The sequence below is a fragment of the Columba livia genome, unplaced genomic scaffold (genome assembly GCF_036013475.1).
Source record: "Columba livia isolate bColLiv1 breed racing homer unplaced genomic scaffold, bColLiv1.pat.W.v2 Scaffold_133, whole genome shotgun sequence".
In the NCBI taxonomy this organism is placed as follows: Eukaryota; Metazoa; Chordata; class Aves; order Columbiformes; family Columbidae; genus Columba; species Columba livia.
Window position 1 is genome coordinate 167,198 of NW_027043029.1, and position 26,185 is coordinate 193,382.

A 26,185-nucleotide genomic window follows, 5' to 3' on the forward strand; every position below is an offset into this window, starting at 1 on the left:
TGCTGTAAGAAAAGGAGATCCATCCCTCTCCTGTTTTGCCACACCACTTCAGATAGCGAGGTCAGAGATCTCTCTAAGGCGGTTATGGAGTTTTCAGTTCTCTCTAGGTCCTCATCTATCGCAGTCTTCAAGGAACTGAATCCTTGATTTTGTTGAACAAGTGAAGCTCTCCCTGTTCCTGCTCCAGCTGCCCCTAACCCTAGCAACGTGGCTATAGTAATGGCTGTAATGGGTTCCCATTTGGTACGATGGAGTCCTGTATCCCAAATATCATACATTACATTTTCTTGATGATACAATATCCTTGGGATGATGGTAACTAACATGCAATACTCTCGGGAACTGTTGAACACCTTTAAAGACACACATGGAGTAAGTCCCGTCCTAGAACATATCCATTTTGTTCCATTCGGGGGAATAATATATCCTGTGGTTTCGTTAAGGCTCGGTACGATATTCCCACAAAGTGGTCTCTTGGAGTTTGGTACTTTACCTGTACAAGTCCCTATCCCAGTTCCATGTTGCATAGTTATCCCTCTTTTCTGCTTTTCCCAAGGACATTGAATAGGCACAGACTCCTTGTTTATGGTATACCGACGATTCTCCCCTATAGCTTCATAAAAGGGTGGATTAACATTATAACACAACCAGCAACCAGTGGTTAAGTTGGGTTGAGTATAGTTTAGGGTTTGATAAGTAGCCCGGATAATTCCCCATAGAGGATTCAAAGATTCCGAGGCTTCAGTATTCAGAGATTTCAAGGCTTCAGTGACAGTTTCCTCTTTTACTATTATATTCTCCTTCTCTACTGTCCTTGTCTCCTTACCCAGAGGGGGAGGGGATTTTACTGCTGGATTGGGACCTATCGCTCGAGGGGTCGGTTTAACTTCTTCCTTCTTTATGAAGAACATGCCTCCCCTATCATCACCCGGTTCATAATACCGCATTCCCCAGGTTTTCCCAACAAGCCATCCACCATGTTCAGGGTTTGTTATGTTAAGGAATATATATTCATACTCGCCATCACTGTCCCGCTCGTTTCGGTTGCGAGGATAACCGAGTTTTAGTCGGCGGCCTTGGTTCACGACTCCCGAAGGAGGAATGCATCCTACAGGTCCCCATCCAACCTTTAAGAACTTATCAGTATTTGCCGGAGGAATTGGCCAGCTTGAGGCAATCGTTTCACACCCCCAGTAAGCGCAGTAATAGTGTCCTGGGGTATTACAATACGAGGGCCCTGTGCTGGGGCACATATAAAACCCCATTTTGTTAAGGCATGGCTCAATCTGAACTAATTGGCAGAAGGTTGCATTAAAAGAAGGTGACCCTGATGTGCTCTGTTGTTGTATTATCGTTTGGTCCTCCCATCGATAGAGGGTCCATTTAAAAGGTTGGTGAGAACTCCCCTGCTTTATTGCTATTATTACCGGTAAGGTAAGGAGGATTAGGGAGAGCGACCCGGCCCCTGGTTGGCTGAAAATCAGCCAGTGGAGGTTCATTTTGTTGAGGGTTGTTCTGCTTAACGGAGCTGCTTTATTTCAGGAGTTTTCGGAGGCACTTGCCAATCCCCACAAGGATACCCCTCTGCCTTGCCCTGGGCCTACTCTGTTGCTTCAGAGTAGCCGGGTAAGTTTTCTTCTCGGCAGCAGTTGTAGTCTTCAGGGGACTGCCTCCTGAATCCTCTCCTTGTTCTGTCACAACCCGCTTTCCAATACTCAACCCAATAGGGATATTTTCAAATACAAGGGTTTGGCCACTGTCCCGAATCCTCACAGGGTTTGGAACACTTCCTCTATCTTTTCTTACCAAAATGCTTCTTACACTTCCTCTTGGTTATTTCCCAAATGTCTGGACTTACGGGTCATACAGAAAGTACTGAATATTTTTACTACACTCTATGTTCTTAACTATAAGTTTCTCTCCTAACTGTGCAACAGTTCTGTACCAATCTCTTCTATAATGTCCGTATCTAGGCCAATTTTTCCGTCCAGTAATTTCCACAGTATTTCCACATTATTTATGGTTTTTCCCCAACACTCATCACACCATCATTCAACATAAGGAAACTTTTCCCACTGCTGTATCCCGCACCCGCTACACACACGACATACCCAAGGATTACATTGTTTGCATACAGGACATGCGATATGTAACTTCCGCAATTCCTTACAGTTGTCCATAAGAAGCTTAGTATCTACGGCTATACGTCACGTGTCTGTTTCCTCCTGAAGGTCAGCTTCAACTCATCCGGTTCCCCGGTGACTTCCCAGTCTGTATGTAGGATAGGACCTTTTACTCGGCTAGCGTGTGTCCATCCTCTTTCTGCGGCGCGGACTGCGGTATCTGTGGTGAGTAAAACAAGGAAAGGTCCCTCCCAGCGAGGGGTTAACGATGATTCCTTCCATGTTTTTACGAGTACTTGATCTCCCGGCTTAATACTATGTATTGCTACATCTAAAGGTGGTCTTTGAACCACCAGGCCTCGCTTTAACAGTTCTTGCCTCCTTCTCATGAGTTCTATAAGATATTCTTGTAACATCTTTTCTTCCACTTTAGGGTGTTCGATTGGCTTCTCCAAATCATAGGGCATTCCATATAACATTTCAAAGGAGGAAAGTCCTGTATCGGCCCTCGGTTGTGTCCTTATGTTCAAGAGGGCTAAGGGGAGGCACTTCACCCAGTTCATTCTGGTTTCTATCATTAATTTGGTCAGGTGCTTTTTAATTTCTCCGTTCATCCTTTCAACTTTTCCTGAACTCTGGGGGTGCCAAGGAGTGTGATACTCCCACTTGGTTCCCAGAGCTTCTAACGTTTCTCTAATTATTTTGGAAGTAAAATGGGGTCCTCTGTCCGAATCGATAACTGACATGATCCCATATCTAGGTATGATATGCTCTAATAATATTTTTACTACTGTCCTCGCAGTGCCCCGAACTACCAGAAAGGCTTCGACAAAGTGAGTTAGGTGATCTACCATAACTAGAAGGTATTTATATCTGCCTACCTTTGGTAACTCCGTAAAGTCTACCTGAATCCTTTCAAATGGCTTCTTGGCCAGTTGCCTCCCCCCAGGGACTCTTTCCCTAAGACACTGTTTATTTATCCTTTGACATGTTAAACATTCTCCAACGATTCTTTTTGCTAAATCATACACTCCCAGGGTCATATATTTATTAGCGAACTGATCTACCAGGGTCTGTACTCCCCAATGGGTTTGCCTATGAAATTCTCTTAAAACTCGCCAAGCTGCTCCTTTCGGGAGCATTTCCCTCTCATCAGGTAGCCACCACTTCCCCTCTTGTTCGACTATTCCCATTTGCCCCAATTTCTCCTTTTCCTGATTTGTAAATCTCATAGCATACCTAGTTTGTACAGAGTCCTGTTCAACTGCTTTTATTACCAGTAACGCAGCTTTCTTAGCTTCCTCATCAGCTAAATTATTCCCTCTTACTTGCGTGGAGGTTCCCTTCCGATGGCCCTTTACGTAAACTACCGCGATTTGTTTGGGCCCTCTTAATGCCTCCAAAGTTTGCTGTATTAAGGTCTCATGTATTAATCCTTTACCCTGAGAATTCATTAGTCCCCTCTCTTCCCAAATTTTTCCAAACGTGTGAACCACCCCAAATGCATATTTAGAATCTGTAAATATTGTTCCTCTCTTATCTTTTAACAACTGTAACGCCCTCAATACTGCGAACAGCTCACAAGCCTGCGCCGACCATCCTGAGTTAAGGGGACCCGACTCCTTAGTTGTCCAGCTATTTCCATCTGTTATGGCGTATCCTGATTTCCTCTTTCCGTCCACTACCCGCGATGATCCGTCTACAAACAGTTTCTCTCCACATAGCAACTCCTCTTCTTCTAAATCCTCTCTTATTTTGACTTGATATTCTATTACCCTGATACAATCATGGGAAAGAGATTCGCTCGGTTCCCCATACAGAAATTGGGCTGGATTCTGCAAGTTAGTGGTTTCAAGCTCTAACTTAGGGGAGTGCAATAGGATCCCTTCATATTTCAATAACCTAGCATCCGTAATCCATTTGTCAGCTTTCTGCTGCAATACCCCTCGTATATTATGAGGTGTGTATACCTTTAATTCCCCTCCCATAGTTATTTTTCCAGCTTCTTCAACTAGGAGAGCAGTAGCAACTATGGCCTGTAAACAGGTCGGCCAACCGCGACTAACTGGATCTAATAACTTGGAATAATATCCTACGGGTTTCTTTTTACCTGCCCATTCTTGCGTTAGGACCCCAAAGGCCGTTCCACCCTCCTTGTTAACAAATAAGTAAAAAGGTCTTCGGGCATCCACCAGACTCAGTACTGGGGCATTTACTAAATCAGCTTTTAAGTTGTCTAATTGTTGATCATCTTCTGTACTCCATTTCATCAGACCTTCCCCCACTAACTTCTGATATAAGAACTTAACCTTGTTACTGTCATTTTCAATCCATTGTCTACAGTAGCCGAAAAGACCTAAAAGTTGTTGCACCTGCCTTTTATTCTTGGGAGGCTGGAGGGATAAAATAGCATTTACTCGATCTGGATCTAGTCTCTTAGTCCCTTCGCTCAACCAGTGCCCTAAATATTTTACCTCTTCCTCGGTAAATTGCAGTTTAGATCTTGATACCTTTAAACCCTTTAGACTCAAGAAATTTAATAACTTAATGCTGGTGCTTCGCACACTATCTTGGCTTTTTCCAGCTATTAATAGGTCATCTACATATTGTACTAAAACTACTCCAGGTTCCAGTTCAAAATTCTCCAAGACTTGTTCCAGGGCCCAAAGAGGTTTGGAGATTCAGCAAATCCCTGTGGAAGAACCGTCCATCTAAGTTGTTGCTTCCGATGGGTATCAGGGTTCTCCCACTCAAAGGCAAAATAGTCACGACATTCTTTTCTCAAAGGACAGGCCCAGAAGGCATCCTTTAGGTCTGTTACACTATACCAGGTCAAGTCTGGGGACACTTGGCTTAATAGGTTATAAGGGTTGGCCACCACCGGAAATCTAGTTACTGTTCTTTTATTTACTTCACGGAGGTCTTGTACTAGACGATAGGACCCATCTGATTTCTTTACAGGTAAGATGGGGGTATTGTGGGGCGACACGCATGGTTCTAGTAACCCTTGTTGTAACAATGGATCAATTACTGGTTGCAGCCCGCGTCTCCCATCCTGTGACATAGGGTATTGTTTAACACGTATCGGTACTTCCGGATCCGTTATTGTCACTGTAATTGGTGGAATATCTAATTTTCCAGCCGACTCGGGAGTGTACCATACTTCAGGATTGATCTTAGCTTCGTCTGCGGTTGGTAAAGCGTACAGTTTTACTTTCAATTCTCGATCTTTTACCTCCAAACTAATTCCCAATTCGACGATTAAATCCCTTCCTAATAGGTTATATTCAGCTTCAGATACTAATAAAAAGGACCCTACCCCTATCCGGGATGGGGATTCTACTTCTACTCCTTTAATTATGGGTACAGAAAAGGGGTCTCCTTTTGCTCCTATTACTTGTACTTTCTCCAAGGATGGAGTGCATCCCCAGGGTACAGTTTGGACAGTAGATCTTTCTGCCCCTGAATCTACCAGGAATTCCATCTCCTGGTGCTGGGGACCTGATTTCAATTTTATCAAGGGCTCTGTTGTTTTAGAAGTCCCCAGCAGATAGAGCCCCTGACACCCCTACTCAGCAAAATACATTTTCTCATCCTGTATACGTTTCCTACAGCTCCTTCGCATATGTCCCTTCCTCTGACAGTGAAAACATTCGATTTCCTTCAAGTCCTTCAGTCCGACTTGACTTCCCTGCGGTGGCCCGTTCCCACCTATGTGTGGTGGCCCTCCCTTCTGTGGAGCCGTCCTCTGTCCCTCTCCAACTGCCGCTACTAACATTTTAGCTTGTCTCCTCTGGGTCTCTTCCTCCCTTCTCACATAAACCTTCTGTGCTTCCCTTAGCAACTCGTCCAACCCTTTCTCTTGCCAATCTTCCAACTTTTCTCACTTCTTTCTAATATCCGGCCATGACTTCGCCACAAACTGTGTTTTCAAAAGAGCTTGCCCGACCGGTGTCATAGGGTCTATCCCGGAATAAAGCTGCAAGCTCTTTCTTAGTCTTTCTAACCATTCTGTGGGAGTCTCATCTTTCTTTTGTTGTTCATTAAAGGCTTTATTTATGTTCTGCCCTCGAGGGACAGATTCCTTAATCCCTTGGACGATTATAGTGCGGAGGTCTCCCATATGGCCCCTGTGTTCCGGGTTTTGATTATCCCAGTTAGGACGCTGCTGTGGCCACTTAATGTCAGCGCCCGGCCCTTGTTGGTGCCGTTGGTAAAGATTTAGGGCCTGACAAATCCAGTTCTCATATGACCCAAAAATTGGCCAAAATAAACGATCTGGTCTAATCTGCTGGTTTCCCCAGACATGCATGCAATAGTAAACCATTTTTTCCCTACCTTTGTTTCGCGTGCAAGCTGCACCTTCCCAGTTCTTGAGCATAAGGCCCAATGGGGAATCTCGGGGAATATCCGGTAACCTCTCCTTGGGTCCCTTCCCCATGGGATCAGAAGGCTTGCTCTTCCCCTGTCCCATCTTCCGGAGTGTCTTCTTTCACACACACACACGCACCCCTCGTTCGTGGCTCACGCCCTCGCGGGCTATGAGAACCGCACTACTAGAGAGTCCCGCCCTGCCTTACGGCAGGGTCCACACTCACTTCGCTTCCTCCCCAAGCGGGGGGGCGTCTCGTTCATGCACACTCCAGGATACCCACCCCAACCGAACGGAATTGCTTTCTATACTTACCCTCCCCGGGGTCTTCGTCCGGTTCTTCGTGCACAAAGGTTTACGGGGTTCAATTCTTTTGCCTAATTACCGAAATTTAGGGTTCGGAGGTGAAGGTTTCAGGGCGATCCTCCGTCCACTCCAGGGCCGTCTGAAAACGGGACGGGGCGCCTCCCTGAAGTTTAGGAGTCCCTCCCAGAGATCCTTAATCCGAGTCACGGCACCAAAATTTGTTAAAAATAAGAGCCAATAAATTGATTTTGAGCCAATCAATCGATTTTATTTAGCAAGCGGTAATTAGGCAAAACAGCGCTGGGTGACCGGGGGAAGCTCAGTTCCGCCAACAGGCACACCACTCAACTTTTCGTGTGTGCTTATATATGTTATACGCTCGTTCACACGCTGGGAATTTCCGTCTCTGGAACTTTGTTACCTGTGGCACCATCCGGGAGTCCTGTTATCTGTGGCACCATCCGGGAGTCCTGTTATCTGTGGCACCATCCGGGAGTCCTGTTATCTGTGGCACCATCCGGGAGTCCTGTTATCTGTGGCACCATCCAGGCAATCCAGGCATTGGCTTAACTACTACTACAAGGTTCTACAAAACATAATCAAACTTGCACAAGCGCAGTTACTGCTTACAACAATATGCATAATATAATTGAATCCTACTCGATTTGTTCAACATTAACCATTTTGGCCATCACTTATTCCAAGGGTGACCGTGCTGTTCGACACGGGGTTGTTCTGCTGAACAGCTCTGGGGAGAACTGGAAGGTTCTTTTCCTTCCCCCCCCTCGCCTTGTGAGGTAAACCGTGGGGAGCCAGTGGTTTCTGCAGCCCCTGAACTGTTGGCAGCCAGCGGATCTTTCACCCGTTTCTCTTGCAGGACATGTTCCCTGTGGCCTCATCTGCCACCCGACAGGGAGCACATCCTGTACCCCCTGGGCTGTACGGTGGTGATTCAGCACCTGGACACTAAGAAACAGAGTTTCTTGCACGGCCACGCCGATAACGTGTCCTGCGTTGTCGTGTCCAGGGATGGGATGTACGTCGCTTCAGGACAAGTCACCTGCATTGGATTCAAGGTGGGTAATGCTCTGATTTTAACCGCTTAGTATTGACCAGAGAAATTGGAGTTGGCTTGCCAGTGGTGGGAACACCTTGCGTTTATTTTTTCTTTTGTTGGAAAATAAATATCTGCAATGGGAAGATGTTGAAGGGAATGGGAAATTGTAGTTACTCCGTTGCTGGATGTGCCTTTATGTTTTTGTAAAACATGAAGCAGTCTCCCTAGGATTGAGGGATTTTTAGTTCCAGTCCTTTTTATCCAAAGTGTTGTGGGTGTGTGGCAGCCAAAATCTCATTAGACATTAATTAATAAATGCTGGTTTATTTCAAGTGAGACCTGAGTTCCAGAGCTGCTTAGGACTTTCAAAAGCCCTTGACAGGTACCTACCTGCATTTCCAGACCTCTCAAGTTCTTTTCGTTTTATTTTTGCCTATTTGAAAGAGCTCAAGACACTTGGAAGGGATCAGGTTTTAGTGCTTTCAGTATTTTAAAACCTAAGTCAAATACTCAGTGTCTCAGGGTAAATGTAGGTGCTGAAATGAAGCAGAGCTACTCAAGTGCTCAGCTGGAATAATGCTTCTTACAGCACCCAGTCTGAAGCCTCTTTGTGTCAGGGGTGCCCAGGGCTGCAGAGAAGCTTGGGCTGGGCTCCTTCGAACAACTTTCCTGCCAGAGAACGTTGTTCTCCCTGATCCTGCGAGTTACAGCTCATGCTCTGCCATCCCCCCCTTTCTGCTTTGCCCCGCAGGCAGACGTCATCCTCTGGGATTTCCCAAAGCAGGAGTTACTTGCTCGGCTCTCGCTGCACGAGGGCAAAGTCGAGGGACTCTCGTTCTCGCCCAGAGGCATTTATCTTGTGTCCCTGGGAGGCCAGGACGACGGCAGGTAAGGATTTCCGCTTCTTGGCACAAGATTTTTGACGAGAATCAGATTCTATGGGCGGCCTGAGACGTTTTTCCAGGGAGGGTGGTGAGAGCCTGTCCCGGGTTGGCCAGAGAGGTGGTGGCTGAACCATCCCTGGAGACATCCCAGGCCAGGCTGGACGGGGCTCTGAGCACCCTGAGCTGCTGAAGATGTCCCTGCTCATGGCAGGGGGGCACTGGGGAGCTGGGAAGGTCCCTCCAACCCAAGCTGTTCTGTGATTCTGTATGATTTGAGTCGTGCTCCGCAGAAGGAATCTGATAAATCCACGTAGCCTTGCTTCAGGAGCAGGGGATGTAAACTGCAATTCCACACTTTGGTGACAAGTTTTTTCTTGGGTAGAATCTCTACAAAGTTACTTCTGTTGTGTGTCCTGGTAGGAACAGACTGCAGGACAAGAGGCTTTGTCTTGCTTTTGTTTTTTAGTAACTGACTTCCAAGCAGTGTCAAAAAGCGAAGCTGTTTCAAGGCTTTCTTCTCCTGCAGGGTGATGGTGTGGGACGTCAGTAAGAGAGAGGCTGTGTGCGGGAGCCCGGCCTCGCCGCGCAGCGCCGGCAATGCCAACGTCGTCATGTGCTGCAGCTGCAGGGACGAGGTGTTTGTCACTGCTGGAAAGTAAGGGTTTGTGGAGAGGAACGAGCAGAGCGAGAGAACCCCTGGCCCTATTTCCTTTGACAAAGAGTCTTTATTGAACTACAAGGAAACTTCAGCAACTGTGTGCTTGTGTTGTTTCTTTTCACTCTGAATGGACTCATGAATACCCGTCAGGTTGTAGCTTTAAGGCATTTCTGCTTGTTCTCCATGTAACAATATGTTTTCAGAGCAGCACACAGGGGCCCACGTGCGTCCCTTCTGCTCCTGATAGCAGGATTTTGTACTCAGCATTCCCCGTGCGGTGTTTAACATATTTAGTTGCCAGTGTTTACACAAGAAAAGCAGTCAATGAGTGCCCCTGAACAATGGCTAATTAATGTCGAAACAATGATGTCTTGCCGGTCGTTGGATGATCTCCTGTCCTCACCAGATGTGATGTACAGTTGGTCACTGGCTTGTAACAAAAGTTGTACAAAACGTCGCGTTTTGCAAGGATTTGCGGCAGCGCCCATATATCCAGGCTGACGTTTAAACGCGTTGAGGGCCTGCACCTCCCTGTACATCAGGGACGGCTTTGGATGCTCTTGGCTGCACTCGCACTTATGAGTGCTCGCCTTTGCAATTTTAGCACTTTGGTAAATGTAAGGGTGACTCTGCTTAAAGATATGACATCGTCTCTGACATCGTCAATTAAATTGCACTAGAAAAGAGTTGAAAGTGTCCTCACATATGTTTTTGCTGAAGCCTTAAGATTTTTGATTTCCCCGGAAAAAGTTTCCATAAGAGACTTCTCTGATATTGTTCTTTTTCTCCGTGTTGAAAGATCAGAATAATGGAGCCTTGTGAAGGCTTTTTACTTCTTGTAGTACTGAAAAAACTTGGAGGTTTCTGCATCTGTGGATTTGATCCCACTCTATTTGTTCTTATAGTTTCACCATTCGAGTGTGGGAACTCGATACAGCAACTAAAACAATCCATCCATCTGAATGCTACGCGGGGCAACTGAGAGGAATCAGCGTGTGTGTTCAGGTACGTTTCAGCCAAGATGACTTTGCTAAACTAAGAAACTCTGTACAGACTAGAGAAGAACCACGAGTTTCTCTAATAATGCTGGAAATGTTGGTCCCAAGCGCGTGATGGCAGTGAAGTTCCTCAGCATTGGCCATGGCCGTTGATCTCCCACGGCCTCTGGGAAAGAGTGTTCTGGATGCTCCTCAAGAGAAGCAGCACGTATTACGGTCACGGGCTCCGGCACCCGTATTTTTATGCTTCCAAATATGATCTAGATTTGGTTAGAAAGTGTCTGGCGCTCAGCAGTGTTCTGGATCTGTGCGTGTGATGGAACAGAAACATTGGCTGGGTTCCCCCAGGTGAACTCTTGGCAATGCACTGAACTAAAGCTGTTGATGCAGCCCAGTGTCAGGCGTGGGACACGGGTCTCAGGATCCAGACCGTGATCTCTTTTTCTTTATGCTTTCTTATAGATGACAGACGATGATGGTGATTTTCATCTTGGCACGACGAGTGGAGATGTCCTGAAAGTGAACACAAGCAGCAAGGTGCTGACTGCCTGTGGGCCCCAGAAGAAGAAGTTGAGCATGGTGAGTAGCAGCTCTGTGACTCCAATTCTGTCCTTGTCCTGCTCTTTGTTAGTGACTGAAGGTAGAGCAACCTGCGGGAGAACCATCACAAAGCGGATTCTCAGACTAACGCTTTTCCTGCGCTGTCAGTTCCTTGTGTCTCGGTCTTGATGCTGAAGGCTGAGCCCATTGTCCTGCCTTCGTTGAGCTTCATTTGGCTCAGAATTTGGGTTTTACTTGAATCTCGTGTGTCATCCCACAAACTCTTGTACAATTAATCTGGTAAACGTCACAGAAAGTGAAAAACAGTAATAAAAATGGAGTAGTTCCTGACTTTTTTGCTTCTTTTAAGAAGATACGAGCTGGAGTGAGACAGAGGACGTTCCTGGGAAGGCTGGTGGAAGCGCTTGTTTGAGAGGCTTTCCCGCACTTACTGCTGTAAGGTCCTATAGTCAGATCTCACAAATGTGTTAAACTGTCTGGACTGAACTTTTCTTTTTGTGTTTGTTCCCCATCCCATTCCCCCACTTCCCTTCGTCTTTTTGCTGTTCTGATTCTGCCACTGATGAGGCAGAGATCTTACTGAAAAAGGCAGTATAAATCATGTAATTCAAGAGTTTATTGTAATGCGTATGCACAATTTGGACAAAACAAGGTTGCACAGGGTACATTGATTCTATTGCTTTTTGACTTCTGAGTTCTTGACTTCATAACCCCAAGGGTTTTTTAACTGAGCTTTTTTTTGTCTCTAATTGGGACTCGTGGGTCTGAGCATCCTCAAACAGGAGTTATCTCCTGAATAAGGAGCTTCTGACCTGTGGTCGTACAAGAATTCTGCATGCAGGCAGCTGTAATGATAAAACAATCGGCACCAGCTACAACACTTGTTGTTGATTTCTCGTTATTTGGTGCTAGAAAAGGCTTCTTGTAGCGTCTCGGTCTATCCCTTGCCTAAGCTGGGATGTGTTTTGCGACTGCGTCAGCAGCACGCCCAGCAGCGAGCAGCAGGGGCAGCGCTGCCGCGGGAGGGCCGGCTGTGCTGGTGGGGATGCCGCGGGGCCGCTGTCCTGCGGGGCAGCAGATCTGCTCTGAGAGCAGCACAAGCCCACAGGGGCTGTAAGAGCAGTTCAGCAGTCAGCCCCGAAGAAAACGCTCCTCTGGGCTTGTTTCTCTCAACCTCCTGAACTTTGCTTGGACAGGTGCATCCAAACCATGTACGTGCCCCTTCCAGATGAAATATTTATTGCGTTACAAATGCAGGCCGGTGTCTCCGGGATAACTTGGACCCACTGAATCCTTTGAAACACAGTTCAATGTTTATCTGTTCCAGAAGGGTGGAGAAGTTATTACTTGTTTTTCCCACTTATATTGTAGGAATGCAAGTAGTTTTTCTCTGTGTCCCTCTTAAAGGACAGGAATGGGTGTGTTTTGTTTTCCTGCTGGCAATGGTAAGTTCGCTGCAGGTGTGTCCCCGTGTGGGGACACCCGCACTGGCCGTGGTTGAGCCCCTTGTCCGGCTGCCCCCCTGCAGGGCTTTGCGTCCACGCAGGACCCGTGGCTGCTCTGTGCTGTCTCTTAGGCCAAGGTCTTGGTGACTGTCACCTCCCCTTCCAATGCCTGCGTGCTTTGAGTCCTTCTCCATCTCGCAGCACGTGCACCTCGCCCAGAGCCCCTGCTTGAAGCCACCCGAGGGCCTGAACTCCCGTGTCCTCAGGGCTGAGGGAAAGGTGCCAAATGCACTTGAAACAAAACTTCACCAAAAATACACTTCTGAGAGCACTGCTAAAGAAGCCGTCAGGCAGGGTCACGAGCAGGATGCTGTGCCGTTTGGGGGTCCAAAAGAAAAAGCCAAGGCTCAAAGCCAGAGCACAGTCCAGTGCGTACTGTGAGGGGTTTTATCGTAAGGCAGATCCATAGGAACGGCAGTTTGTGGCAGAGACCTTTGGAGCATCATGAGCTTCAGCTGACATGGCTTCTGAGAGTGAAAAGCTGAGGGAAAACAGGCCCCTTGACTGTGCAAGAGGCTGACAAGGTGTTGAGGAGAAGGGAAGATCCAGAAGTGGGTCTCATCACAGCCGCCTGCCAGCCTTGTGGACGAGCCCTGAGCTGGTAGGCGCTAATCTGGCTTCAGCTTGGGTTTGTGACTGTAATGTGGTGGCAGCTTCTTAGGATGTGGCACTGGTCGTTGGGGGAGCCGGGAGAGAAAAGGAGACATTCCCGTTGGATGGAAATAGCGAGGAGTCCTCCCAGTCTCCTCCTTTCCCCTCCCGCTTCAAACAGGCGTTCCTGTTCACAGGCTTTTCGGTCAGACGCGCTCAGCCCCGTCACCCCTTCTCCTCTTGCTCTCTCCCTCGCTCTTCCCAATGCGCTTCCCTTGTGCCCGAGGAGGGGAATTCACCAGGGCAAACCCGTGTTGCTGCCGTCACTGGGAAGGCGCTGGGACGTTTTTCTCTGCAGTTACTGTCAGTGCCTCGGCCACAGATCCCCTCTCATACTTTCCAGCTCTCTTTCCCAGCTCCGTGCTGTGATTCCCTTTCCGCCCACCCCCTGCACATCTCTGCACACAAATCACGCCTTGTCACTGGACTGTCAACAAGTGCTCGCTGGACACACGTAGGATCTCGTGTTTTACGGCAGAAATTTCCAGTTGTAGCCTCACCTCCAGTGCCGAAAGAGGTATTTTGCAGATGTTTTTTCGAGTCAAAACCACAGCGTTTATCAAAACAAAACTATTTGCATCCTTGTTTCCACACAATTTAGTCCATCCCGTTGCTAACCAAGACATCTTGTGTGTCTTTCTTGAAAATGTACCTTGCATTAGCACTTGTACCAAAACTTCTCCCCTCCGGAGCCACGCATTGCAATGCTGTCTGTGTTTGAGAACAAACCTCTGCAACCCATGTTCACCAGTTGCACCGGGGAATTACGATCCGGTGGCAAAGCATGAAACTGCAAACCTGGAGTCCACAGCCACCCCACGCCGAGCACATCTGTAAAGGGTTTAGATACTGCGGGGTGAGGAGGCGATTCTATTGAAAACAAGGTGGGGCACCCTTAAAGGAACTTTGCCTTTAGATACATAAGAACGTGTTTATTGTATAGACACGATCTGAAGATTTCTTGGTTTCTGTTTTGAAGAGGAGTGGCAAAATAGTTTGTTATGATGAAGCAACTTGTTTTCCATCTACCTGGAATGAAGTTCTAGTGCCTGTCTCTAAGGTGTATAAAGACTGGAATAAACAGCAGCATTAATTTTGCTCCCTGCCGCGGGCCTGAGGAGCTGTAAGGCACCCGTTGGAATGTGAAGAGGGATGTACAATTGCAAACGCATGTTCAGAAGTAGTTGGAGTGATTTGCATTGTAAAAAGAAATAAATATTGACAGGAAATGCGCTGGAAGAGTTCACAGAGCGCTCAAGAACTTTGCAAGAGATCTGAGTGGGACAAAGAGCAGGAATCCCTGCAGGAAGGGACCGGGCAGGCTGCAGGTCTGATGGGGTTTTTATTTATAGTCGTACTTGAAAGCGCTGGTTTCTTTGGGTGAGCAGTCAATAATGAATGGAGATATTTTTAACCTCCTACGTTAGACTCTGCATTTCACCTACAAGAGCACTGGCAGCTGTAATCAGATAAACTCCGTAGTCATAGGTTGCATTTGTAATGCTGCCACCTGCCATAACGCTGAACCCAAAGGGCGTCTGAGGTGGAAGATTTTACAGGCAAAACCGCAGACCAGGAGCTCAGCAGCCAGGTGATGGGCCCGTGATAACAGGGGACTGGCCAAACGCTGCCAGCGCCTCGGAGGAAGTTTCCAGAAGCATTGCTCAGAAACCGCTCTGCTTGTGGATCGTCCTTCTAATGCAAAAGAATCCCTTTGTTCTTGTGCGTTTGCTGAGAATATTTGCACGAAACCCGGCGCCGCTGCCGCTGTGAGAATGTGGCAGAAGATCCTCTCCGCAGGTCGTGTTTGTCACCCATCAGGAGACTGCGGATGTGCTGCTGCTGGAGCCGGCGAACGGGGAGCTCAGTGCTGGTGAATCACAGAGCGGGAGAGCGTGTGTCAGGTTCTTTTCTGCAGCCCATGGTTATTTGATCCTCAAGTTAAATCGTCTTTAAGCCGATGCGGAGGTAGGTGTGAGGCTGCCTGCATTGCCAGCGCTGGAATGCACAGTAACGCTTATGGTGATTTGGGTTTTTTTCCTTTAAAACGTATAAGCAAGCCTTTAAAAACAACCAATTGCTTCTATTTGCGTGGATAATCGAAGCAAAGGAATTTTCCCAGATTCATCAGACCTCGCCTGTGGCTTTTTCCGTGTCCTTTCTGGGTCTAAACAGCTCAGATGTCCATTTTGTTTTCTCTTCTTTCTTCACTTCTTCTCTCTCCTTCCTTAGCCCTTCAGTCCTTTCCGCGAACAAAACCAACACTTTGTGGCTTTGGTTTTTCTAAACCCTCTGAAGGTGTTAAATGCTGAACATTTCCCGGGCTTAGGCCAGATTAATGCTTGAGAAGCACAGGAAGGCTGGGGGTGCTGCTTAGATGTCAGACTTTGAATCCTAAAGCAGCGACATCTGTGTGTGTTCCCCAGTCACAAGTCAAGCCCACGACAGGGGTTTCTTCCTGGGGAATAAATACAGAATTACTCTGAGTCGCCTCTTGGTCGCTCTTTGAGAATTGACTTCTTGGTGCTTTCACAACACTAAATGCTGCAGCTGGGCATTGTTTTTCCCCGAAGAGCCACCACCAAACAGAAATTGTTGTTTTCCCGTAATGGCTCGGGCTTAAAGGAGAAACAATCTGAACGTTGCGAACCTGCTGGTGGGATCCCAAGGGCTGGCAATGGTGCTTATGAACCTGGGAGCGGCAAATGCTGCTGGAGTCTGGACTGTGACTTACGGTGTCAGTCCAACAGCTCCTGCCCGTCCCTGCGGGTCTGTCTGGGCGGAACAGCCACCGGCCACAGGTTCTGCAGGCGCCTCTGGGACAGGAACTTCGTTTTCAGTTCCAGTTTGGTGGCACAAAGCTCCTTTATTTCATGGTTTTGTCCTTTCCGTTTCACTCATGCAGAAGTTCGCCCAAGCTCGTAGGGATATTTTCCCAAGTTAGAATATCAGGAGAGTCCAGCGTAGGGAGGATTGGACTGGATGATCTTCTGAGGTCCCTTCCCATCCCAAACATACTGTGATACTGTGATACTGTGATTTAACCCCACAGAAGTCATTTCACTCCTCTGGCAGCCTATCTTGGAGTCTCTTGGTGATTTTCAAGAATGAATCTGTTGTACATGGAACAGTAATATTACTTCACAGGTGGCAGAACTGAAGCAGATCTGACTCTTCTTACACTTGTATTTTGTGGAAGGCTGAGGACTGTTTTCATTTGTTTGGGTGTTTTTTGTTGATGTTGTTGTCATGCATTTTTTTCCTGTAGCCTGGTACTTTATCCACCGAACAGCATTTCTCCTTTTCCAGTGGCTGGCCTCCCGTTGATCTGCTCTGCTCAGTAACAGCAGAAACCCATGTTGACCATGGGCTGACTCATTTCCAAAGCTTTCCTGTGACAAACGTATTTGATTCCTAATAGGTGGGAGATGGGATTGCATCTTTCAGGCAGAGAGAGAGGCCTGAGACGCAGAGGATCATCCTAAAAAGAGCTGTAGGAAAGACCATTGAAGCTGAGTTGTATCCTCTGTTGTTTTCGTGGCTGTTGGATGAAGGACACGCGGAAGGAAAAGCGCGAGTGCCGCTCCACGATGTGGGTATCGCTTGCTGCGATGAGGTCAGGCTCTGTACGTGGTCCCAGCTGCTCTGAAGAATCCAAGATAATGCTGTTTGCTCGCTCCTCGTACTGTATTAGTTCATCTAGACCTGCAATTAATAACTTTTTTCTCCCTTCTCCCTCTAGAGAGCCACTCTTCAGCCCAGGTCAGTGACAAAATGCTGCCAAAGCCATATTGGAGTGAGATAAGCACCGCCGTCGGGAGCCCGGTAGAGACTCCGTTGTGCTGTTCAGCGTGGCTGCAGCAGCAAGGAGCCTCTGCTCCCATCCGATTGCGTTTTCATCCTGTTTTCTCCTAGGGAGTCACAGCTTTGCTTTTGCCGAAGACAGGAGGTTTAATAGTCGGCACCGGAGAAGGGACTGTAGCTCTCTGTACAGGCTCAGACTTCCAAGTAAAGAAGTGAGTTTGTAGGTGGAAGAATCAGGAGGGGAGAGGTGACAATTCCTCCAAAAGGGTCACGGTATGAGAACCAATCGTTTCTATGGAAAGGCATAATCCAAGTCAGTCTCAGTTTTTCAGTCCTGCAGACACAATACACGGTCTGGTTCCAGCGTCATGAGGTTGGAGCAAACTGAAAATGACTGCGTGCGTTTGCAGGGAAGTGCCCTCTGATCCTTCCTTGTAAATGACTGTTGTTTCCTTTGGAGCAGTAGGAGTCAGATCCTAAATTGATGCCAAGCCAGACAGATTTGTTGAAGTCAATAGAATGATGCTTATTTACGCCGGGTGAGAAAGAGTAGTAGTTGCCATCTCCAAAAGGGTTTGTTGGGGGTCATGGGATTGTAAAGCAGGGCTCTGCTAATTTTATAGGCACGTGTCTGGAAGTGCTGGAGTATTTGCAAGGCTTTTTTCTGCATACCAGATAGAAAGCTGCAGGCGTCATTTCCCCATACGTGATTTGAAAATTGGGCTCACACCTACTCATTTGGCATTGCTTGAATATCCCCTTCAAGTGTACAGTTCTGCAAGCTTAGCTTTGTACGACTGAAACTATTCCCAGAAGGTCTAAACTGTCTGGAAATATCCTTGAAAGTGGGATATTGAAGTGCACTTGAGCAAGAATATCAACAAAGCTGTTGTTACCTTAGGCCCTGGTGCAGGAAATCAAGTCTCCAAAGCGCTGCCTGTGCCAGCCCTGGCAGAGCAGCAGGTGGGACGGGCAAGATCATGGGAAGTAGGAAACGTGACTGGGAATGGAATGTTAGTCCTGCCCACGCTCTTGCATCTTGATATCACAGCCTAGTGCGGAGCTTTTTGGGGAAACAGCGAAAGTCGAATTCTCGAGAAGCTGGAAAATGAAAGTTCCTCGAGGTCAATGTATGGCCAAACCTTTGCTTTCTTTGCACAGGAGAATGCGAGTTGAAGGTGCTGTCACTTCCCTGACGTGTAGAGGTCGGGACGACCAGTTCTTTCTAGGGACAAATAAAGGCCAGATGCACCGCAGTGCCTACGCTACATTTAAAGAGGAGCTGGTCGCCGTCTGTCACACCGAAGCCGTCAACGACATTGTTTTTCCTGAGTGAGTATAATGGGCTGGGCTGTATTTGGCTGGTGCAGAAGCTTGAGGAGCTGCCGCTGAGGTCAGGGTGCCTGTGTGCGCAGCTTTTACCACAGGAACCCAGAGCCTGGTACCATCTGTTGGGATGATTGATACGGGCGATGCTGTCACCTGCCCAAAAAACGCCGGGGGGACGGTGAGCAGCTGCTTCAAAGCAGAAGGCAGCAGTTCAGTTGGAGCACTGGAAAAATCACTGATCTGCAGAAAGGATGATAAGTAAAAAGACCTGAATTATTGATGTTTGGGCAGCGGCAGGGATGGCAGCCTCCCCCTTTTGTCCCAGGGTCGCTCTGCATTTGTCTTGTGAACGCACAGCAAATGTTCCCTTCCTGGGTAGTAGCATCGTGACTCTTTCTTTTGTTTTTTTAAACCCACAGCGGATCATCTCTCCAGATGGAAAATGGGATTTTGATGCAAATGAACATTTTTGGCGTATTTTTATTGCTTCGCTTCTCGGCCCAGCGCAAAGGATCAGATGTCACCGAGGTGCAGGGAGTGCAGGGTGCAGGAAGCGCTCCTCCCTGCCTGCCGCCAGCCTCAAACCCACATCTTCTCATTTAATGAGAAAATCAGGTGGAGCTTTAGGGTGATGTGCTGCTGATACCGCTGATTGACACGCCTGTGTCACAGCCATTAGTGCTGACTGTAAGGACTACAGGACTACATCCTTGCGTAGATGTTTGAACTTCTTATCTGTTGCCTGCTCTTGAACAAAGCCTATTGCTGATGGGGAAATACGGGCTTAATTTCCCTGCTCTGGCTTATTTCAGAATCCTTCACTTGCTGATGTTATCCTGGTTGATAAAGCACCCGTGCAAGCTGGGCTTGAAAGAGGCCACACTTGTGTTGTGCCGGTTTTCTCTGTCCTGGTTCATCTTTCTGGGCATTGATGGTGCTGTTGAACAAAAGCTCGCGGTACCTTTCTAGATGTCACTTTCTGTTGCATCCCTAGGACGAGTGGCTTAGAGCTTATTTCAAAGCACTGTGTCCCATGGCTTTTGAAATGCTGCAGGTCTTGTTTTATTCCAACATTTATAACAAGTGTATTATGAACAGACTTTGCCATCATTTCTATTGCCTTCAGCGCTGTTGAATGGGAATCATCCAGTAAGCAAGATAACAAATGACATCTTTACAATGTGAGGCTGCTGTTAGTGGCTGATGTTAAACCTGGGCAGTCAGCACTTTTACACCCACTTTTGTGTCTATTCTATAGAACACATGAAGTTGTTTAGAGATTGAATATGGGGAATAAACGTCACAGCTTCAGCAGAAAGAGTTCTTTTAGTTTAACTTTAACTGTTCCTTAAAATGAATCTTTGAAGAGAACCCAAACCAGGGGAATTTCATGTGAGAAAGGTGATCCTCCAAAAAAGGCCTTTGTCTTAGCCATGGGGATCCCTGTGGGGCAGATCCCAGCTGCAGGTTAGCAAAGCCGAGCTTTGGAGGCTGATTTGAGCTGTGACAAAGCAAGGAGCGTTTCTGTGTGCCCCTCCTCGTTCCCTCTCCTCTCTGAACTCTCCAGGGGACATTCGGACTTGTTCATTACCTGCTCCACAAACGACATTCGAGTGTGGTACACGCCGGAACGTCTGGAGCGGCTGCGAATCACCGTCCCCAACGTCACCCGCCACGCGGTCGAGGTGACGAGGGACGGCATGGTCATCGTTTCAGGTGATGGTCAGTCCAGAGCCGCGGTTGCTCAACTTAATAAACATCAGTATGTTAAAACGAAGAGAAGATTAAATTGGGAAAGCGTTTAAATGGAGTTCATGGCGACACCCAAAGGCCTCTTTGCTGGCAGCTGGTGCGATGGACTTTGCTGGCAGCCCCGCTGTCCTGGTGCTGCAGTTGCGGTGAGGGTAGAAGGCAAGGGCTGGAGACCTTGCTTTGGATCAGTGAATTCCGGCAATCCAGAATGCGGTTCAGTCTTATTTAAATTACCTAATTCTAAAATATCAACCTTGTTGTGTGCAGCAGCTTCACCTGTGATGTATGTAGAGCACATTTGCAGAAAGCCGCCGTCCATCGCCACGTGCAAGTTGCTGACACAGGGACTCCTGCAGTCCTAGAGCAGCCGTGCAGCCTCCCCATGGTTACCAAACCACTTTGTCCACAGCCAGAATCCAAAAGCAATTACATTTCAACAGTGTGTTTGGGACCGTAGCTCTGCGGGCTCATCTGCAGCACAGTGGTTTTCACGGGTATGCTGGTGATCTAACAGTGTGGGCCTTATGTGGGAACTTCTTTATAAAAAGGGGTTGGTTTGGAAAGGAAAGAGCGACAACAGTGTGAGGAAAGTCTGTGCACCCGGGCAGTCTCTTTCTTTCTGTTCATCAGCTTGGAATGACGGGAAAATCCGCGCCTTCGTTCCCGTTACGGGAGAGCCAATGTACGAGATCAACAACGCCCATAACCTGGGAGTGACGGCAATTGCTGCGACCAGCGACTGCAAACAGATCATTAGCGGAGGAGGTGACGGGCAGGTAATTTGTGCTTCAAAACCTGGAGCAGCTTCGTGCGCTCATCACAGGGCCTGCGAATTGCCTGGAAGTGCTCAGTCAGAACGGGAGCTGTTCTGAGCTGCCGCTTGAGCCAAGGACTGAGTTCAAAGATATCAGCTTTTGAGATGTGCTGTTGTTCTCAGAGGGCATCATGTAAAACAGTGCCCCGATTTCTTCTGGCATGGCAGTTTTGGAAATCCTTCTAATGCAGAATATGCTCTTCATCCTTTTTGTTCATTTGTCTCTCCCCTCTATTTGGCTGTATTTGTGCAGCTGAGACAGAATTACAACTAACGGTTGGTGAAGCAGAAAGGAGAACCGCAGGGGCGCACTTGCAGTACTCGTTGGGAACACAAAAAAGCTGCTCTGCGATGCCAATGGTTCTGTCAGAATCAGTCCTCAGGAAGCTGTGACTTCAGGGTTGCTGAAGGGATCGGGATGCTCTGAGCTTTGAGCAAGTGGCAACTGGACATCCAGATCCCTTCGGGAACTCGGCATCAGCCTCGAAAGCGTGGAAGGTCAGCTCTTCTCTGCCTTTGATGCCCGTGTCTAAATGTCTAAATTTTCCCTGGGATTTGGCCTTAGTGGAACGTCGAGGTGAACAGACATTGCAATGTTTGGCACTAGTGGGACAGGACGTGCAAGGTGTGAAGGATCAAGGCCTCAAAGCAGAAAGATTTTGGCTGTTACCAGCACAGGGCAAAGAGGTGCTTTCAGGCACGTGTTTCACATCGAAGCTTTAAAGAGCTGTTTTGTATTTCCTTCCTGGCATTCTCTGTAGGACAAATAGCGGGTAGCTCCTTTCTATTCCATTGCAGCAGCTTTGTGCTTTGATCTTGAAAGCACCACTGGCAATAGATCGTGGACTGGGTGGTTTTTCCTGATCAAGAGCTGTGTAAAATGAAGCATGGGAGAGCGGGCACTTGGCAAAACCAAGGCCTGGGGTTGATGGCCACGAATTCCTGAAGCAAGTGGATTACACTGTGGAGAACTCAGTTGAGCTTCACAGGTCAGCTGCACCAATAACCCACAGGCCAATGGAGACGGTTGGGACTGAGCTGCTGTACGTGTTGGCAGAGAAAGGCAGAGTTCAGGAAAGCTCCTCCTGAGCTCCGGCAGGACCAGCTGGTACCAGAGCAGATGTGTGTTGCTGATTTTCAGGTGAGGATCTGGAATATTGGTGAGAAAACCCAGAAGCTGAGGGAAGTTCTGAAGGAGCACAGAGGTGCCGTGTCCTGCATCAAGACTAATAAGAACGACAAAGAGGGTGTCACAGCCAGCCTGGATGGAACGTGCGTCATCTGGGATCTTGAGTAAGGCGACAGATTAGTATTGCGAAGGCACTTGGAGTGCTGGTAATATCTGTAGGGTCACTGTGCCCGGTTTGGGACACCACAGAGCGAGGAGGAGGGGAAAAAGAGCACTAAGAGATAAAAACTTCTAGAAAGAACAATCGGGTCAGGGAATGTAGAACCTCCAATTCGAGAAGCTTTTCAGAAAAGCTCAGACAAACCTTTGTCTGCGGTTGTTTTCCTGTGCGGGATCCTGCTTGGCCAAGGTGGAGCGGGTGAGTTCCCAAGTTTGCCACTAGCTCTGTTTTCCAGAACTTTGTGACTCGTGTCGAGCTCTTGCGGATCTGCAGACTTTCTGCACTGGGGTAAGGCCGAGGACACCTTGGCATAGGGAACAGCACCTGGAAAGCATTCTGGGTTTAAACATTTCATTTCGTACGACAGCAGATCAAGAGTCCTACAGGGCAGCTGTGATGGAAACAGAACTGATAGCCTAACGGGCTTCATGGAACCCTGAACTCAGAGCAGTGCCTGAGAATATCCAAGGAGAGAGATCTGATGTACAGCACAGGCAGAGACATTCCAGGCAGGCAAAGTTTGGGTTTTGACGCTGTTGCTCTGTCTCATTTTGGGGTGTTTTGCAGGCGTTACGTGAGAAAAGAAATGATCCTAGACAACACATTGTTCAAATGCGTGTGTTACCATCGCAGAGAGTACCAGATCATCACCAGTGGAACAGACAGAAAGGTGAGCAAAGCAGCAGGAACTCTGCAGTGCACAACACACGGTCTGGCGCTGGTTCTGGGGTGAAACTCCTGTCCCTGCACAGCAGGTTGTGTCCCAGGGCGGTGCTGAAACCCGTGTGCTGCTCACGGCCAGCTGAGCGCCCCGCTCTGCTCTGCTCTCTAGATTGTGTACTGGGAAGTGCTCGATGGCTCCGCAATCAGAGAAGTGCAAGGCTCTCTGTCGAGCTCCATCAACGGGATGGACATCACATCGGACGGGGCGTCCTTTGTCACAGGCGAGTGCGTGGTTGGAGCTGGAGAAAGGAGGTCGTATTAAGACCAGGAAAAGCAAGGCAGTGAACCAAGGATCTCAGTACAGTGCGAAAAAGCTGAAAAAAGGGGTCAGCTAAAGGGGAAAAGAACATGAATCACCGAAGAAAAATACTGTGGTTCAGGCTGTAGTTCAGACTGGGAAGATGCTGCTGTAGCTCACTGGGATCTGCTGGTGAAGGTCCTGAGCCCTTCACTGGACACTGACCCCAGCAGAACAGAAGCAGTTTTTGCCATAATGCCCAAGAAAACATATCCTGCTCTTCCTAGGAACACCGAAGCGTTCCCCTGCCTGGGAGCGGGGAACAAAAAGCAGCAGAACTCGGTGTATCACAGTATCACAGTATGTTTGGGATGGGAAGGGACCTCAGAAGATCATCCAGTCCAATCCCCCCATGGAGCAGGAACGCCCAGGTGAGGTCGCACAGGAACATGTCCAGGCGGGTTTTGAATGTCTGCAGAGAAGGAGACTCCACACCCCCCTGGGCAGCCTGTTCAGTGCTCTGGCACCCTCACTGAGAAGAAGTTTCTTCTCAAATTTAAGTGGAACCTCTTGTGTTCCAGCTTGGTCCCATTACCCCTTACCCTGTCATTGTAATCGTTTGTTCTTCCTCTGTGCCTGACGCAGGTGGTGACGACCATCTGGTGAAGCTGTGGGACTATAAGGAGGGCACGGTGACTCACGTGGGAGTGGGCCACAGCGGCAACATCACCCGCCTCAAGATCTGCCCCGCGAACAAGTACATGGTGAGCGTGAGCGCGGACGGTGCCGTCCTCATCTGGAAACAGCCCAGCTCGGGCTGACAGCCGGTGCCAGAGCTGCTGGGCTGCTGCTTCCCCGGCCGGCCCTGGAAATGCTCTTTTCTTACCACTCAGTTTGTTGTCAATCGGTTGTTCTCTTAGAGTAAACAGTATATTTCTGCTCCCTGGTATGCATTTACCAGGTCCTTAGATACCCTTTCTAGCTCAATTTTTTTCAGTGGAGCTAAGAATTTGCTGCTTGTTTTGGATTCATCACTTCCGAAAATCACCTTGGCAGTTGTTGTAACAGTTTGCGTTGTTCCTGCCGCCTTTCCTGCCCGTCTCAGCATCATCTGCCTTGTACGTCTACTCATTTGTGGGCTCTCTCTTGCTTTCACATGGACTCCCTCTTCTCTGCACTCTCCTGTCTCGTATTTAATGAATAACTTGTTGTTTCAATTCAGTCTGCTGTGTTTAGTGCAGACAGCAGTGCAGGCAGTGGTGCAGACAGGCGTGTAGACAGTGGTGCAGGCCGCGCACAGGCAGAGCACAGGCAGCGCACAGGCAGCGCACGGGCAGCGCACGGGCAGCGCACAGGCAGCGCACAGGCAGCGCACAGGCAGCTCACGGGCAGTTCACAGGCAGCGCACAGGCAGCGGTACAGGCAGCGCACGGGCAGAGCACAGGCAGAGCACAGGCAGAGCACAGGCAGTTCACAGGCAGCGCACGGGCATCGCACAGGCAGCGCACAGGCAGCGCGCGGGCAGCGCACAGGCAGCGCACAGGCAGCGCACAGGCAGAGCACAGGCAGAGCACAGGCAGAGCACAGGCAGAGCTGGACCATGCCCAGTCTCCCAGCCCCACCGGTTCTCCCCAGCTCAGCCCCGGGTACAACCTGCGGCAGTGGGACGGGGTGTCTGAAAGCACATTTCCCCTCGGCCGCACGGGTGTTCCAGCCTGTGCCAAGGGACGGGAGCGGCTCCAATACAGAAAACATTGTCCGATGGCAAAGCCCAGACAGTGGGGACCACGTTTTCCCTTTGTTTTTATTGTTATTGTGATTGGCAGCATGACAATGGATTTCTGCCGGGCCTGGAACAGCTCAGCTCAGACCTGCTCAGGCTTTTTTCTTGAGCTTATCCTGACACCCAAGTGCCTCCCTGGGGCAGAGACTCTTGCCCAGGCAGAGGAGACGTTTCCAACACTGTCCTGTCCCCGTGTCTCCCTGATCAAACCAAAACTCTCCGTGTCTTTAATTATCCATTCCATCTGTCTGGTGCCCGAGGCACCAGGACAGTTCGTGCCATAACAACACGGAATTTTCCAGAATAGCGAGCAACCGTTTTCCTCCCCTGCTTGCATTGGACGTTTTCATTTTCCCCACCCCAAATTTGCTCCCAAGTCTGCAGCATGCTGCAGCACCGATGGATGTTGGATTCAGCCTGAACAGGAAGGCATCGCGTTCAGAACGGTTTGAAGGGGGAAGGTCGCACACACGATCTTGTTGAAAGGCAGATCAGCATAGCGAGCATTCCTGGCGCCCGCTCCAACCTGCAAACGCTTTGGATTGGAATGGACTGGCGGTACCTGTCAGAAAGGAATCGCTGCCTGCGCCCTGGCGCTTGGGAAGATGCTGCTCAAGAAGAACCCCAGCAGGGTTTTAGGTCCTTGGCTGATGGGAGCTGGTTTTCTTCCCCGCATCAGCGTGGCAGGGCGTTCAGAGGCTCTCGCTGCTGTTACCTGCTGCACTTTGTGGCACATTGCTGGGGACCCGGCAGAGCCACTGGCGTTATCTAACACTTCCTAATTCAGGCAGGTTTGGAGCTTTGGGACGTGCCTGTTCCACTGTCGCATTTTAGACTATTTCCCTTTCCTGTGTTCATCGGGTCTTGCTTTCTACCAACCTCCTTCCAACAAATGCTGGTTTCTGATCTCTCAGTCTGGCTCCGGCATCTTTCACTGTCCGGCTCCCCTCGCTTTTTCTTCAGGCTTTTCCTGCTTTCATTGACAAACTGCTTTGGATTTCTGGTTCCACTCAATCCAGCATTAAGCCCCGCTCAGGTTCCGCTGGCGGCCACCAGCCTGGCATCCCCGGGGAGGTCACTGTGTCCCTGCCACCAACACCCTGCCCCATGGGAGGAGGGATTGTGACATCCAGCAGCACCACCTGGCCCTTCCTCCACCACTTTGCCCCATCTCTTCGGAACCCACATCACCTCCAGCTGCATCCAGGGCCAGGCTTGCAGCACATCCCCATGGCCAGGGTGTCTGTGGGGCAGGGAAGGCGCTGCAGAGCCTGCCTG

At 48.8% G+C, this 26,185-nt stretch overlaps 1 protein-coding gene across 1 annotated transcript; it reads left to right on the forward strand.

Moving 5' to 3' along the window:
- Positions 1–7,702: 7,702 nt before the first annotated feature.
- LOC135577674 (cilia- and flagella-associated protein 52-like) lies at positions 7,703–24,093 on the forward strand. The gene is made up of 13 exons (XM_065047801.1): positions 7,703–7,877; positions 8,610–8,746; positions 9,269–9,397; positions 10,306–10,405; positions 10,861–10,977; positions 17,031–17,131; positions 18,081–18,251; positions 19,816–19,964; positions 20,631–20,776; positions 21,956–22,107; positions 22,731–22,833; positions 22,996–23,107; positions 23,770–24,093. Exons 1-13 carry the CDS (start codon positions 7,836–7,838, stop codon positions 23,943–23,945), a joined length of 1,635 nt encoding a protein of 544 aa, XP_064903873.1. The 5' UTR covers positions 7,703–7,835; the 3' UTR covers positions 23,946–24,093.
- The last annotated feature ends 2,092 nt before the right edge of the window (positions 24,094–26,185 follow it).

Bases quoted from the DNA above. Each gene is read 5' to 3' on its own strand.
- LOC135577674 (XM_065047801.1), top strand. From the start codon at position 7,836: ATGTACGTCGCTTCAGGACAAGTCACCTGCATTGGATTCAAG. The intron at 8,747-9,268 runs GTAAGGATTTCC...CTTCTCCTGCAG, and splicing joins GGAGGCCAGGACGACGGCAG to GGTGATGGTGTGGGACGTCA. The intron at 17,132-18,080 runs GTGAGTTTGTAG...TTCTTTGCACAG, and splicing joins TCAGACTTCCAAGTAAAGAA to GAGAATGCGAGTTGAAGGTG.